This window comes from Nuphar pumila, chromosome 2 (assembly GCF_984573655.1).
Source record: "Nuphar pumila chromosome 2, dmNupPumi1.hap1.1, whole genome shotgun sequence".
Taxonomy (NCBI): domain Eukaryota; kingdom Viridiplantae; phylum Streptophyta; class Magnoliopsida; order Nymphaeales; family Nymphaeaceae; genus Nuphar; species Nuphar pumila.
The window spans coordinates 39,045,519-39,063,347 of NC_143250.1; the positions used below are offsets into that span (position 1 = coordinate 39,045,519).

Here is a 17,829-nt window from a genome sequence, read left to right on the forward strand (position 1 = left end):
ATATTATGCATGATCAGATACCAAAGAGGGCAAGAAGGATATTTATAGGTTTGCAAAGATGAGAGATAGGAAATCGATGGATCTGGGTATGGTTAGATGTATCAAAGATGAAACGCAAAGAGTTTTAGTCAAAGTTGAGGAGATTAAGGAGAGATTGAAAGATTATTTTGATAAGCTATTTAATGGAAGTCATGCTCAGGATCATGGAGACTTCTCCATTCCTTTTCATGAGATGAATCGTGACTTCATGTGCAAGATTCAAAAGAAAGAAATTGTAGAGGCTTTGAAGAAAATGAAATCAAGAAGGGCAGTTGGCCCAGATGGTATACCTATCGAGGCTTGAAAATGCTTGGGAGAGAAAGGTTTAGAATAGTTGATAAATCTTTTTAACAAGATTTGACAGACAAATAAGATACCTAATGAGTGGAAAAAGAGTACTTTGGTGCCTCTATAGAAGAATAAGGGTGATATACAAGATTGCACAAACTATCGTGGTATAAAACTCATGAGTCATACTATGAAACTTTGGGAGAGGGTGATTGAGTCTAGGTTGAGAAAGGTTATCATGATATCGAAGAATCAATTTGGTTTTATGCCTGAGAGATCAACTATGGAAGCTATACATCTTCTTAGACAACTTATTAAAAGATATAGAGAGAGGAACAAAGATTTGCATATGGTTTTTATTGATTTGGAGAAGGCATAGGATAGAGTACCTAGTGACGTTCTCTACTGGACAATGATGAAGAAAGGTGTTTCTCTCAAGTACATTAGTATAATTAAAGATATGTATGAAGGAGTAGTAACCAATGTCCGCACTTGTGGAGGGGTGACAACCAATTTTCCTATAACGGTTGGGTTACATCAAGGATCTGCTTTAAGCACTTTCCTATTTGCTATAGTGATAGATGAGCTTACGAGATCAATTCAAGAAAATGTCTTGTGGTGTATGTTGTTTGCTGATGATATTGTTTTGATTGATGAGTCTAGAGCTGGGGTTAATGCTAAATTAGAATTAGAAGCAAGAGGTTTTAAGTTGAGTAAGAGTAAGAGAGAATATATGGAATGTCGGTTTAGTAAGTAACGAAGTAGTTATGGGAGTGTAGTGAAGCTTGGTGAGCAAGAAATACCGGTGGATGATTGTTTCAAATGTTTGGGATCTATCATTCAAAAGTATGGAGAAATTGATGGAGATGTAAATCATAGGATAAAGGTTGGGTGGATGAAATGGAAAAGTGCAATTGGAGTATTGTGCGATCGTAGAATGCCATTGCGGTTGAAAGGAAAGTTTTATAGGACGACTATTAGGCATGCTTTACTATATGGTACGGAATGTTGGGCTGCCAAAAGACATCATATTCAAAAAATGAGTGTAGATGCGTATGCTTAGATGGATGTGTGAAAATACAATAAAAGATAAGATTCAAAACGAGGAGATACGTAAGAAGGTAGGCATTGCACCCATTGAAAATAAGATGAGAGAGAATCGTTTATGGTGGTTTGGACATATTTGGCAAAGGCCAAATGATGCGCCAGTTAGAAGGATGGAGAAATGGGAAAATATATTAGTTAAAAGAGGTCGGGGTAGGCCTAGGAAGACTTGGATGGAGATGATAGGAAAGAATATGAATGCTTTGAACCTCACCGAGGACATGACATTGGATAGAAATGATTAGAGGAGAAGGATTCATGTGGAAGACCCAGAATTATTTTCTTTTTTGGTTCATATCGCTGACTCCAATTGTTTTGGGATGACGGCATAGTTGTTGTTGTTGTAGTCTTCATATTGTGCAATATGTTGGCAAATCGATTGGCAACCACCTTTTGCCATACTACCCTAGCGTCTTTCTCCTTATTCGTAGTCGCAAAGCGATGGGAAGCTTACAAATACTTTCAGAAAGTTAGCACACATGAGTATAACAAAAAATTAAATATGAAACACATTAGTTATGATAAACGATTGCATACCATGAATGAGAACATTGATTTGTCCAACACCTCCGTCGGGTACTCTTTCCATTGCACGACCGGTCCTGGAAGATGCTGCAGTAGTGACTTCCTAATTTCTTGTATTTCTTTTTGTTGCTCGAACCTTGCATTGCACATGAATTGATACACATTAACAATAGACTGTCGATATACACTATTTATAAGATAAATATTAGACAAGTGATAATAAAATACTTACGGTCGACTATCAATATACACTATTTGAATGAGTCATCGTGTGTCACACTGAGAAGACCCTGCATCTGGCGTTGTCTCGTGATGTGTATGAGTAGCTGGTGTAGATAGGTCATGTGTAGGCGAAACATCACTTATAGAACAATGAGTTAGAAATTCACACAATGCATATTTAAACTAATCAAGTATACAATTATTTAAATGATATACCTATTGAAGCATTGCGTGAAGACGAAGGTTGAGTCTGCCTATCACTGAGCTGGGATCCTATAAAGACGATTAACAAGTAACAATATTTATATAATCATATAAGCAAAAATATAATGAATGCCTATATTTAAATATAACACAAAGACATTTACCTAATGATGTTCCATGGCCTCTACTTGGTCCTCGACCACTGTGACCTCCACGAACCATATTCTAACAAATAAAAATGTTATTTAGATCAATTACATGATATACAATTTCATGGATACAAATTCAAATCGAAAATAACTTTATGCAAGCATGAATACAGTCACATCAAACATGACAATATATTGAAATCATGCATAGCATATCAATGTCAAACATGTACCTGCAGCAAATACACTCCAATATCCTGCTAACTACTACCTCATCAAACATGGCAATACATTCAAATCCTTCATAGCACTCAAACATGTATTTCACTAGATCGAGTATGCTTCTTCATCACTTGTTTCACTTTCATATTCTTCTTCTTCCTCCTCCTCTTCATCTTCTTCTAATTGGGTGCCCATCCACTTGGTATATCATTTGGATCACATTCTTTCATACATGTGCCATCGGATAATGGAGACGTGACATACAAACCATGTGTGACATCGTGACCATAAGAAAGTCATACATATCATCTGATTGATAATAATCACTCTCTTTAGTTAACTTGTCTTCATGTAATTGATCATACTCGGGGTATAGTTTAGACTTCACCTTACAAACTGCCCACCATTCATTTCTATTTGACTTCCTTGTACTCGGATATGAAGTATAGTAAACTTGTTGAGCTTGCCAGACTAATATGAATGGTTTATATGTTTCAAACCTTGATTTATAATTCACCTCCACAATGCCTGAGGCTTTGTCGACTCTTGTTGTTATGAGATCAAACCAATGACACTTGAATAAAGTTACACTATTATTTGTGCCTAAGTAAGTCACTAATTCTTGTTTAATGATTGTTTGTGAGCAATTTTTTGTTTCAATTAGTGCATAAATTTTCTTCCCCTTTATACCACAAACATGTTTAACATAAAATGCAATTTCATGAACTATTATGCATGCATTGATAATTCAATATTTTCGGTTGTAACACTATCACATCATATTTATACACATCATGAGGATATTTAGAAATATGAAATCACATTCCATAAAATGATACATTCATTTGAAGAATGTTTTCATATTACAATTTCACATGGAAGGCATAATCAAATGAAAAATAACTTCATGCAGGCATGGATACAAACACATCATACATTGCAATACATTCAAATCACTCATATCAAAACAATGTCAAACATGTACCTGCAACAAACACACTTCAATATCACACTAACTACTACCATGCCTAGCATGAAATCCGTACTCCAAAAATAAGAACACTTCTATTTTTATATATTAAAATCATGCTCAGCATGATCTCAAAACTCCATCAAAGCAGTCCTAGATATCCACAACTAGTGTGTGAACATAAAAGTGTTCATCCAAGAAATTAAATAACATGTGATGCACTTGCATCACTTACTCACCACGGGTATTTACCCGATTTGCATTTTGTTTATTTATTTTCGCATAGCATTTTAAGCCGCATGCGATGCTTAGCATTAAGCATCGAGCATTTTGCTTTGTTACGCACCTGCAATGCACATTACTCTTGCCTGTCAAAGACAAAAATACAAAAAAGTACGAGCCCAACAGAGCAAACACAATGGTAGGGGGCGGATCCCTCTGCCGTTGTTGCTTAAACAAGGGTAGGAGGCAGGAGCCCTTTGTTGGAAAGTACCAGCGACAGGGGTATGGGGCCCCCTGCCGGTCGAGCAAACACAACGACAGTGGGGGAGGATCCTCCTGCCGCTGTTGCTTAAACAAGTGTAGGGGGGCTCCGCCCCTTGCAGGCAGATCCCCCTGTCGCTGGAAAATACCAGCAGCAAGGAGGCTCCCGCCCCTACCAGCTGAGCAAACAAAACGGTAGGGGGGAAAGATCCCCCTGCCGCCCTTGCTTAAACAAGGGCAGAGGGGTGCCCCCCTATCGAAAAATACCAGTGGCAGGGGGGGATCCCCCCTGCTGCCCTTGCTTAAACAAGGGCAGGGGGGTCCGCCCCCCTGCCGGAAAATAACAACGACAGGGGGGCGGATCCCTTGTCGCCCTTGCTTAAACAAAGGCAGAGGGTCTGCCCCTCTGCCTGAAAAATAACATCGGCAGGGGGGGGGGGATCCCTTGCCGCCCTTGCTTAAACAAGGGCAGGGGGTCCGCCCCCCTGCCGCCCTTGCTTAAACAAAGGAGAGGGTCTGCCCCTTTGCCTGAAAAATAACATCGGCAGGGGGGGGATCCCTTGCCGCCCTTGCTTAAACAAGGGCAGGGGGTCCGCCCCCCTGCCGAAAAATGACAGCGGTAGGGGGGGCGATCCCCTACTGCCCTTGCTTAAACAAGGGCAGAGGGTTCAACCCTCTGCCGAAAAATAACAACGGCAGAGGGGGCAGATCCCCTGCCAAAAAATACCAGCGGCAAGGGGGTGGGTCCCCTGCCGACAAGTTAGAAAGAGGGACAGAGGGGAGGCGTGAGTACGAGAGGTGAGCTCACCTGCATACTTTCCTATCAGTGGGTCGCCAGAGAGTGGGGGCGGTCGACAGAAGAGCGGGGGCGGAGATGGTCGGGGCGATCACCGGAGAGAAGCACGGGGGTGATCGGCAGAAGAGCAGGTGCGAAGATCGTCGGGGCGGTCGCCGGATAGCAGAAGGTGGATGGGGCAATCGTCAGATAGTAGGAGGTGGCCGGGGCTATCACTGAAGAGCGGGAAGTGGTCGGGGCGGTCGCCGGAGCGCGGTAGGTGGCCGGGGCGAGCAACGCAGGGGCGGTAAAGGGAATAACAGGTGTGGAGAGGGTCGTGGCAGTCGTCAGAGAAAGGGAGGTGGCCGGGGCGATCGTCGGAGAGTGGGAGGTGGTCGGGGAGGTCGCTGGAGAGCGGGAAGTGGCCGGGGCGGTCGCCGGAGAGTGGTAGGTGACCGAGGCTGTCGTCGGAGAGTGGTAGGTGACCGGGGCGGTCGCCGGAGAGCGGTAGGTGACTGAGGAGAGCAACGCAGATGAGAGAGAGAGAGAGAGAGAGAGAGAGAGAGAGAGAGAGAGAGAGAGAGAGAGAGAGCAAACACAATTTTGTACCCTAGATGAGCGTTTTACATCGAAACTTAGCGACAGATTAGTGATAGAACAATTTTGTCGCCAACACCGACGCTAATTAGCGACGGAATAATATCCGTCGCTATGCCATCGTTAAGTTTCGACATGTTTTGCGATGAAATAATATCTGTCACTAAGTAGCGATGGATATTATTCCGTCGCTAATCCCAAAACAAATTTCAATGTTAGGGACATCTCATTTTCTCTCGCTAATTCGTCGCTAAATTGTAATGGATTATTTCTGTCGCAAATTTTCGTCGTTAATTGACATTTTTCTTGTAGTGAGATCATAAATCTCAAAAAATTTCAAAAGTTTTTCAAGAAAGGAAGTAGTAATAAAATTTCATACTCCTGGGGTAATTTATTTAGGGTAAATTGAACCAGATCTGCATTCAAGACCGGTTCATTGACAACACATAAGGAATCCATAAAAAACTTTACATGATTCAAATATTTCATCATGCACTTTTCTTCCTTTCTTACGTTCTAAAGATCACATTTTAATTGAAGGATTCTAACACTTGAATGTGATTCATAGAATTTTTCCAAATCAATCCATGCTTCTCTGGTAGAAGGGACACGGATAATTTGTCCCAGCACATAACAGTGGCCTTGATCCTACTCAACGTGAGTTGATCTTTCCATGAAACAAACTCTGGATTAGATTTTACTTAGTCTCCTTCAGTCATAAACTGGATTGGTGGAGGGTAGGAGCCATCAACATATTTGATAAAGTCCTATGAACTCGATTTGGGAGCGCCATAATAAGAAATTGTCTCTGTCTAGCTTCAGAGACACCATAGACGAAAAGACATTCCATTGCACTGCCAGATTGGTAGACAGGGAGGATGAGCTTAATGCCATTTTAACAGACAAACTGAAGCGCACAACACAAGCATAATTACTCAAAGGATCCGACAGGCTATGATACCATGAAAACACAGGAACAAGAGACACACTCACACAACGATGCACAATATAACGTAGTTCAGTCAAGCTTGACCTACGTCCTTGAAAAGGCTCTCTCTCTTTCTTTCAATTCACACTGATAGGGGGAGCCGATCCCTCCTTTATATAGGCTTTTTACAAGAGGGTTCCCAACCTGGTTAAGGACTTTACAATGCTTTATCTTCTCAGAGTTCAAAACATGTTGAGACTCGTGTTTGAGTAGGAGATTCACATTAAGATGATCTCAACCTCATCCATGTGAGACTTCTTATCAACATGGGACTTCATGAAGAGTTCTTCTGCACTCACTTTGGAAGCTTTCCGGACCCGATATGGATCTGTCACCTGTACAATCTCTTCTTGGGAATGAGTTCAATACACCCATTTGCCAGCTTTAGAAAAAACATCTCTTCTCAGGAATGAGTTATAAATACAACCCTTCGGGAAGAAGCATATTGGAAACAAAAGCCAAGGGTGCAATGACTCAATAATAATGATTGTAATACCTCCTATACATGCTATGGTTTGAGGACGCCGATAGCAATACACCATAAGGAGGCTTGATCATGATGGGTTAGTTTTGTCATCGTCTGAACATATTCAGCAGGCTTCCTGCATTATTATCAAAATATCCTTGCTAAAGAGAATTGTAGTGGTTGTATGCTTGAAGGAATGCCAAAGGGTTTAACGGTTTCTTATGAGGAAAATCATTCAACCAATTCAATCCAAAGAAGTTAGAGATGCAGTCTTTCAAATCGATGGAGACAAAGCTCCCGGTCTGGACGAGTTTCCTACTAGTTTTTATCATAGATATCATAGACTCACTAAGGTAGTTCAAGACTGTTTTAAGAAAGAAAATTTTGTTTGAAAAATACCACCTTCTTATTCCAAATAAGTTCAAGACTTTGTAATGTGTTGTATAAAGTCATATCGAGAATGATGATGATTCTTATGAGGCCAATTTTGGGTCGTATGTTATTGGATAAACAAGGGGCTTTTCTGAAGAAGCATTCATAAGAGTATTATGCTCGCTCATGAAATTTTCAGCTCATTAGTTATGTACCTTTATTAGTGCCAAATTTTAATCTGCTTATCTAGTTGGACCTACTTTGGAGAGCCTATATCTTATTATTTTCTTATAAATGTCACCTCTAGTCAGGAAAGTCCTTACCCATTGATGACTTTGTATTTATTGTAAGCAAATATAGCACTTAATCTTCTTATCATTAACGAACTTTCTATTCTTGTTTTTTTTTCACCTAAATTGATTCTCTCTCTTTCTTAATATGAGGATGAACCAGTGTTGTGAGAGGCCTACGCCTCAGTACCTGAAGCGTATGCCTCAGAGGCGAGGCGCACGCTCAAGGTACTGAGGCGTTGCTGTGATGTGCCCCTCATCAACCTCCGACCAGTTGTGACCACCGACCACCGGAGTTGCTGTGCTGCAGCTGCTGCTCAGTCTTCTTCGACCACCGGACGACCGGCATATCCCTCGCTTCCGTACCAGCTGGGCGCGTGGTCCTTCTCTTAATGCCTCCCTTCCCACCGCTTCACTTCCATACCAGTACCTGAGGCGTACGCCTCAGAGGCGAAGTGCAGGCTCAACGCCTCAGAGGCGAAGTGCAGGCTCAACGCCTCGCTTCACCTCATCGCATTTAACAACCTTGGGATGAACCTTCATTTTTTTTGTTTGTTTGAAGAATGGAGGTTATAGAAAAAATTCACTTCTCAAAAGAAAAGATTATAGAAAAAACACTAAAATCTACAACCATGGATAGATAAAGAAGACAAAGTGAGAAGAAGAAGATGGTGTTTTAATTGTATAATAATAATATTAACTGTTTACCAATATAAGAAACACTATTTTGGTAGAATAAAATCTAAATTATAGTCTCCTAGACTTGATGTGAACATTATATATAACAATAATTAGTGTATTGTTGACATAATTACGAAAAGGGAGAAAAGGAAGCATTCCTTCCTGCTTTTTCCTTTAATTATTTAAGGTAAGCCAAAGATGGACCTTGTGGAATTCCAATTCAAGATCTCTTAATCATGATAGTGCGAGTTTACCATTTATCTCAAAAAACATTTGTGGATTTCATTACTCTCTCTCTCTCTCTCTCTCTCTATATATATATATATATATATATATATATATATATATATATATATATATAGAGAGAGAGAGAGAGAGAGAGAGAGAGAGAGAAACACGCCAAAAGTGTGTTTTTATTTTATTTTATTTTATTTTGACCATATAAATATGATATATGCACTTGATTTCAATTCCTATGTATGGTGGGTAAATTTGATATGGTTTGAAAAATCAATGGTCCAAAATTCTCTCTAACTTTCTAGGCTCAAAAAAACAATTTGATCAAAAGAATGTGATTTAGGTGTTGATTCATGAACACATCTGCAAGATCAAAATTGTGAAAAAATGCCGAAAGCCAATTTTGATCTAATTTACATGTTTTCATCATTTTATACTTTAAAATATAGGTTCGTGTTTATTATTGCATTATTGACTTTATCCTACTTGTCATTGTCCATACATAATGAATTGGATTTTTTGAGGGAATATTCTTTTTTTTTTTTTGAGTGGAGAGTGTGAATTGTACCGCAAGACGCATCCACCAATATTATAAGTTATCTTTTCCCCCAAGTCTCTCCAACTTCCTCCTGTCCAAAATAAATGAGGAGTTTCTATTCTTCATGTAAAGAAGACCAAAGAAGTTTTAAAATTGAAAATATCACAATAAAATACCTAGAGAATACCTGAACTAAAATACCTAGAGAATACCTGAACTAAGACCAAAGAAGTTTTTTTAATGAAATGTTTCCTATTGCACAAAAAAAAATCTCCTAAAATGAGAAAGACTTTATTAAAATAAAGACATTTCCCAATTTAACTAACCTTAAAAGACTTCAATAAAATAAATGCATTCCCCAATTTAACTAACCATTTTGTCTTTTTTCAAATGAAATGGCAATAATCCGTCATTAAATGTTTGCAGGAAACTTTTAACTGTTGGGTTTTATAAATGTTAGTGGGAAACCGTGATATCTTTTGAAATAAAAGCAATAAATTTTTCCTATAAAAAAAGCAATAAATTGCTATTAAATGGTTTTTCTTTAATTTTAAACAAAGAAAATAAAGAGGAATGTTTTCTTTGTTAATTTAAATCAGAATAACACTGACATGTTTTAAACACTGACGATTCCAATTAGCATTTACTTATCCAAACATACATACATTTAGTGTAAATTTTAAACACTGACATGTTAAAAAACATGTAATTACTTTTAAGGACAGATTATACATTTTCTTTCAAAAAAAGGATAAAAGCAAATTTAGAAAAGGAACAAAAGTATATTCATAATTGATAATTCAATTGAAAAGCGAATACCATCTCTTTAATATAACAAAAAACAACTACATATTGTCAAGAATATAAGTCACATTCCGATTTTGAGATTGGTTTGTTTACTTTAATAAACTGAATGCCCTTAAAGTTAATATAAAGAGTTTAACGTTCGATTAACTCTGACATAATTTGAATTAGTTATTATTATTAATATTTTTTAATTTAAAAGGCCCAAATAACCAAAACCAAGAAAAGCACAAGGGTATTCACTTGCTTTGGTAGATTCTAGAATACATATTTACGGAATTTTATATATATATATATATATATATATTGTTTTTTTGAGGGAGCACAACACCCTTCAACAGAACCTATAAATATAAATGCAGGACCTCTCCATTCGGCCTTCCCTTCCCCCACGCCTTCTCTCCTCCTGAGACAGTGCCCCCCTCCCCGAAAAACCCTAACCCTAAACACTCATCTCCATGAATTGGCTGGGGAAGCTAGGGTTCGGAAGCCCTAGGGAAGCTAACGCGTCCCCTGAGGGCTCCTTGGCCCAGGGACCCGACGACGACGCCCCTGCTCCGGGCCACCAGTTCGCCCAGTTCGCGGCCGGATGCTTCTGGGGTGTCGAGCTCTCCTTCCAGAGGTCCCATGGCGTCACAAAGACGGAGGTGGGCTACAGCCAGGGTACCCTCCACAGACCCACCTACACAGACGTCTGCTCCGGGACGACCGGCCACGCAGAGGTCGTCCGGGTTGAGTACGACCCCCGGGAGTGCGCCTACGAGGCGCTGTTCGACGTCTTCTGGGCTCGCCACGATCCCACCGCGCTCAATCGCCAGGTATCGTTCAAGTCTTCTTTTTTTTCCGCCATTTTTTGGGGAACTTTTTTGTGATTGTTGGCTTGTATGTTGGATGCAAGCGTTACTTTGAGAAAATTTTATTTGTTATGCTTGATTGGTGGAACGTGATTGTTTGGTTTGTGATTATGGTGTTTATTGAAATTTGGGAAGGTTCTTAAAAGGGGCGGGGGGGGGGGCAGGGGGTGGAATGGGTTTCTATTTTTGAAATTAGAGAAGTTGCTTTTTTGGATTTTTATTTTTGGATCTTTTATGGAAGTTCTTTTGATGGTTTTTGCTGGTCAGAAGTTTTGCTTATTATGGATTGATTAAAGTTTTGATTTTTTGCTCTGAATTTTAATTGTTGCAACAGAGAGAATCTGGTTTTAGCTGTTAACTTGGTTGGGTCTCTAGAGTTACTTGCTATAAAGGCTTTTATTTATTCGAAAAGTGCGGTGTTATGGTGGCCGTCTCTAGAGGTTGATCATGAGTGTTTTTTTAAATAATATTGTTTCTTTTATTTTTCTCCTGTCAAGAGTCAATCGGGAACTTATTAATTTGGTAATGGTGCTGGCCTATATTATATCAAAAGAATCTGTATTGTTCAATTCAAAGGAATGTGTAGTGGATTCAAATTGTTCGAATATATATCTGTAACTTGCTGAATTGTTTAATATCAGTTCTGGGGCAGGAGGGTAACACTAAAACATATATGGTCCCTTAATTAAATCTTCTTCCTTTAGGATAGCCAAGCTATTGTAGCTCATTATCATCTATTGCTTTATGTATTGGTTGCTGTAATACTTTATCATGGAAGTTGCTTAAGCCCAAATATAGTCTATTGTTCTCGAAGGAATGTCAATGCAAATGAGTAAACAAGAAGCTTTTTCTCAGAAAACCCGAATCAGACAAACAGGCCACACACCAACTGGATGCAGGTTTTATTTAAAATGAATAATAAACCCAATGGAGCATAAATAGCCATTGGTTGAGAACACTTCTTGATGGTTTAAATTCTCTCAAATTAGTCCATAGGTGACCATCATAGTTTGATTCTGTTGAGTGTAGGTTCTAACTGCATAAATTTTGCTTCAAGTCAAACTTGATGAAACTGAAATTTTATTTTCTCAATAAAAAAACTAAGTTTATTTTAAAACAATTAAGTTGTCTAATGAAATGGAACAAATCATCGTAGAAGTTACATGTATGAACATCTTGGTTCCGGATTGGTCCATTATGAGCAAGTAGGTAAGGCTTTATGAGTACGTGAATGGTAATTTTCTCGTCTATATGGAGATTATGATGCTAAATTTCCAAAAGGCATGACACATCACACAAGAAATAATCACTTAAACATCTATTGTCAATGGTAGTCTAGATGTCCAACCCATGTTGTGGGAGTGCGTAACACCTAATCATGCTTCTGCCAAGTACTTGTGCATTCCAACCTTCTCTGTAGTGGCTTAGGTATTGTGTTCAAGGTAGGCATCTTTGTGAAGAAATTACATGGGTGCTGAATAGATGTAGAAGCTTCCGTTATAAGTCAAAATGAATATGCATAGAGCAAACTGTGTTTGTGTCTTTCTCCAATTTAGAGTTGAAACATCTGCAGGCTCATGCTTTAGCTGATACCATTGTTATATTTTTTGCAACTTAAGAGAAGGGTTCCAGCTTGCTTTCTGAGATACATTATTGTTTAAATAACTTTTATCTGGAAAATATAGTTTCAATATACACATCAAGTCAGTATAGACTGTAGTTCTACTCATTTGTGTAGTATCAAGGTGAAATTTGACTTCAATGTCTATAACGGTAAGAAGGTGGGATGGGCTAGGCCCGGGGAGTCTAATGGCTCAGTGAAGATAAGAGGTTAGGAGACCGAAAGATTGTTTAGGTCAGTGTTGTAAGCAATGTTATTAAAAACACACCTCAAGGCTCAAAAAGCGCGCCTCGCCTCAAGGCGAGGGGCTTTGTGCCTTGAGGCGCATGCATAAGGCGCAATACTCTTGAGGTGTGCGCCTCATAGGCCTTGAGGTGCACGCCTTGAGGCGATGCGCGCCTCGGACTGAGGCGCACACGCTCCATTTATTTGGTCAAATGAGGGTCAAAACCCTCATTCGACCTAAAAAATAGGGCTTAAACAAAGCCCAACCGACCTGTTTTTATTTTTTCCTACCTATCTCCCTCCCTCTCGTTTTTGTGCACGACAACAGGACCATCGTCGCCGGCGATCTAATGGCGAGCCCCGGCGCCAGCATCCTCTGGAATGAGATCGAGACAGGCCTTCGGCACCGGGATCCGGTGAGGTTCGACTGGTGGTACAATGAGCTCACCTTTCTGGGGCTACCCTTCTACAAGAGGGTCATCTCCGCCATGAAAGCTCGTGACTTGTGCATCGAGAGCATCGAGGGGTTGTTGGTGTGCTACGCCAAGAAGTTCATTCCAGGCCTGTCACGACGGAACAGGGTGCCGTCCTCGCACTCCGTCTCCGTCGCGACGGAGGACGATCAGAGGAAGCTGCTGGAGACGGTGGTGAGCCATATGCTGGTGAGGAAGAGCAGCAGCTCGACCACGACGACGAGGCTTCTGTTTCGGCTGCTCTTGACGACGAACATCCTGAGCGTGTCGGAGTTGTGCCAGACAAAGCTGGAGAGGAAGATCGCCGGGCAGCTGGACCAGGCGATGCTGGACGATTTGCTGCTGCCGAGCTACTCCTACCTCATTGAGACCCTTTACGACATCGATTGCGTGGAGAGGATTCTTGGCTACTTCCTCAAGGGGTGCGGTGGTGCAGACGGAGAGGAAGAGGATTCTTGGCTACTGCCTCATTGAGACCCTCTGGTTATGAACTATTAGTTCTTGGTGCTTGAAACCCATCTGCTGGGTTGGACTGTAGGCCGAGTTGCTTGAGTGTCTGGTTGTTGGTTCAGTTGGGTGAACAAGAAATGCAAACAAGTCAAAATCAAATGCGTTAGTTTGTATCAGCAAGCTACAAGTGCTGAAGTCGCAAATTTCCTAAGATGGTGAGTGTCCTTTTCAAAGTGTAATCTCTGAGGATCTCCTGATTTCTGAGAATGCAGCAAAAAACGACTAAGTTTTTGAAAACACATTTCAAGGCAACTTTCCACTGGAGCTGTCAAACAGAAAGCTGAAATTAATTAATGGTTAAAATCCATACAAAATATCACTTTTAAACTTTTGTTTAAAAAAAAGTGTTCTGTATATTTTTACTATGCAATTTAGTAATTTTATTATCTCATCATCTCATGGTTAATCTGTGTTAGTCTTCCTTCTTGTGCCTGCTATCTGTATGGTGTCGTAATTATATTAACATTTGGTTGTTAATGCTAACATGCATTTTCTAATTATGACATTGTATTGTTAATGCTAAGATGCATTTCGTTGTTAATGCTATTTTTTAATTTAATAAATGCCCATGCTTTATTTTTTAGATACTTATATAGATCAAGTTGTTGCATTAATGTTACTTTTACAAGTTAATCTCATATTTTTTCAGTATTTATTTGAGATTTTTTATTTCATATTGGTTGTTGCTTCATCAATAAAGATTTTTTTATTTTTTTATAATTTTAGATATTTTTTATAGTTTTTTTAAAGTTTTTTTAAAAAAAAAACTTTGAGGCTTACGCTTTACGCCTCGAGGCTTACGCCTCGCCTCAGATTTTGGTGGAGCGCCTCGCTACGCCTCAACGCTTTTCACAACACTGGTTGTAAGTATCGTACCATATCTTACGATACGGTATGATATGTATTGTTACTTTTGGGTTTTGCGATACAATACCGACTCGTATCGCGATACGAGTGTGTATCATACCTGTATTAGGTGTATTGTACGATACACTCCTATATCATGTTGTATTGTGCGATACAAGGTGTATCATACGATACACCTTCAACGCGCGTTAAAAAGGGCGAAAGTTACTTTTTTCATTTTGGGTTTTAAATACCTTTTAAGGGCCGACTTCTCCATTTGTCTAGAGGCCATTAGAAGTGCATTTTCACCATTTTTTCACCCAAAGAAGTGGGTTAAGGTAAAAAAAGTGCCTTTGCACCATTTTTTCATTCAAGAAAATGGGTTAAGGTAGAAATCAAACTCTACACTCCTCCAACAAAGATGGCATAAGATGATCCGGCATGACAATGTTGCACTCAAGTAATGAGTGGAAACCGATTGAAAATTGAGTGCAACTATTGACATAATATTTTTATTTATGTAATATGAAAGTAGGGGTCTTGTGGCATGTTATTAATTGCAAGATATTTAATATTTTGCATTGTTCTTGTGAGATATGCATGCAATATTATCTATGATTCTATATTAGTTGATGTTTAATGATGTCTTATGCGGATCATAGAGACATAAATGCTTCATATGTGATTTTATGGTTGTATTTGGTATAATTCATCATTGTTTCATGTTATATGATTCTTTTAGAATTTCTACTAATTTTTTCTGTTTTTTCTTGTTTTTTTTATATTTTTGGAATTTTTTTATTAAAATTTTAACGATACATTTACAGTATGATACAATACGGTGTTACTTTGGGCCCGACCGATACGGGTAATGATACGATACTTACAACCTTGGTTTAGGTAGTTCAGCAGCATCTTAGTTGCACACATAATTTGAATGTTTTGCCTGTAGGTCTACTTGAAAATTTAAACAATTGGATCTAGTTGTAGGTTTCCTTGAAAGTTGAATCATTAGTTAGGTTCAGCTGTCTTGATTCTTTAAATAGACTTACAGAGATTCACATTACCCATAAAACTAGTGTTCAGTCTTGTGCTTGAGGCAATATGAATGAACTCAATAGGTTGTTGCTCGCCAAGTTCTCCATGCAAAGTCTTTGTTTGGTCCAGACTCTCCAGAGTACAATGGTCTGGTCACCTTGATGGGGGGTCTAGGTACTTAACATGTACGATGTTGAGACCAAGGTTGCTAGGAAGGGTAACGGAATTAGAAAACTATATGGAAGCTGAAGCAGGAAGAAAATGCTTTTGAACTCTAATGTGAAGCATGAGGCAGGGAATGAACTAGGAAGCAGACCAGGAAGATTTCTGAAACTGCATGCTTCATGTTCTGAAGCACACTTGAAGGTTTAGTTCCAAGCGAGGGTGATGTCTCTAGTTACATGTTGAGACTTGACATGTCGAGTAGAAAGTAGAAAAGAAGAAAAGAAGGGAAGGAGAAAGAATAATAAGAGGACAAAATTAAGAGGAGAAAGGAAAAAAGCGTTTAGGCTGTCTGTTGGTAGCGGGATCATTTTAGTCAATCTGCTGCAAACTTGTAGTTAATCTTAGTCAATTTCTGTAGTGAAAATTATACTGATAAAGTGTCTCTTGGAGACAAGGAGCTGCTGCTAAAAATTCAAGAAATATTCTAAAATGTTCTAACACCAAGTGCCTTGATCTGTGATTTTCATCTTCCTCTATAATTCTCAAAATTTTGATGGGATCTTGAGACTGGTATTACTTGCAATGAAAATGGCAACCATAGGTGAGACAATGGAGTGGGTTCGACGCCGATGTGTATTGGGAGAGGCTTCCCTGTGGCACAACTCATTTTACAGCTGAGGAAGCGTTGTTGACAGTGGGTTTAAAAAAGAAAAAGGAATGGACGACTTAAGGGTTCAAAGAGAGGAAAGAAAGAAGATGAAAGACTTGACAATGGATTTAAAGAAGAAAAAAGAAATGGACAACTTAAGGGTTCAAAGAGAGGAAAGAAAGAAGATGAAAGACTAGGGGTAAAACATAAAGGAGCAGGTTGAACCATTCAAGTTTGGCTCCAAGAGGGAAGGTTACTGTCATTCATTTCAACGTCTTTTATGATGGATGACTTTGTTACGAGATGATTACAAACACCCTCATGTAACTTCACTGAAGAATCCATATATGAAAGGGTTAAGTGGTTACCATTTGAGATTCTGATAGGCAACCAATATTGATCATTTTGAGCTGAAATGAAAATCACAGAGGACATACTGATTGAACTCCCTGTCTCCTTGTTTCCTGTTCAAGTTCCAGCAGACAACGAGTTTACAATTTGGACTGGTAACTGATACAAGGGATAGAGCAAAGACCCTTGGTCTGAGTTTAAAGAAAAGACGTTCAATTCTTCCAGCAATAGCTTAACTACATTCGTGATAGGTTTTATTTGCATTATAAAAGTTCATTGTTTAACTGTCAAAAAAACATTCATTGTTTGCTAAGAACTTTGGATTTGGCTTCAGGGTAACGATGTGGGCACCCAGTACCGGTCTGGGATATATTTCTACACACCAGAGCAGGAGAAAGCTGCTCGTGAATCGCTGGAACAACATCAGAAGGCCTTGAACAAAAGGATTGTTACTGAGATCTTGCCTGCAACAAAGTTCTACATTGCAGAGGAATACCATCAACAATACCTTGCTAAGGGTGGCCGTTTTGGTTCTAAACAGTCTGCAGAGAAGGGCTGCAATGACCCTATTCGTTGTTATGGTTGAAGATGCAAAACTCTTCCGTGTGATGCCCTATTACAAAGTAAAGAACAATTTAAAAAATGCTTTGCATGGTTGATCTGTTGAGCTGTAACTTGGTGTGCACTGGTTTGTGAGACGGTTTTTAATGTGGAAAAATAATTATTGTATAAAAATATATAACACTCAGGTCAGCTGTGTTGAAGAAGAACCCGACCTATTGATGGTCCTATTTTCTTTGAATACTGTCTTTGGTGTAATGGTAAAATTGTTTTTATTTCTTGGATAGTCCAAGGGAGAAACCCCCTCATCACCTCCGGGTGGTAAAACCCTCGAGGTTCCCCCTGCCTACAGGGAAGTACACGCAGCTTCGACCTTGTGCCACCCATGGGTTTCGAACTTGTTGCTTTCGTCAACCTGGTGACATTCACAAGGCGCCTCTACCGGATGACCATCAATGGAAACTCAAGTTTAAGTCTTGAAAATAATTAGTTTATGCAAAATTTAAAAGTTCAGAATCCTGTCCAGTCTGCAGGGTATGGCATTGCACTGGGTATGACCCTTTTATGGGTCGAAACATAACT

General features: G+C 39.4%; 1 protein-coding gene across 1 annotated transcript; it reads left to right on the forward strand.

The window, feature by feature from the left end:
* The first annotated feature begins 10,323 nt into the window (after positions 1-10,323).
* LOC149845299 (peptide methionine sulfoxide reductase-like) lies at positions 10,324-17,455 on the forward strand. Its single transcript, XM_089997556.1, has 2 exons — positions 10,324-10,772; positions 17,021-17,455. The coding sequence occupies exons 1-2, from the start codon at positions 10,413-10,415 to the stop codon at positions 17,270-17,272; spliced, it is 612 nt and encodes a 203-aa protein (XP_089853682.1). The 5' UTR covers positions 10,324-10,412; the 3' UTR covers positions 17,273-17,455.
* Positions 17,456-17,829: the final 374 nt, after the last annotated feature.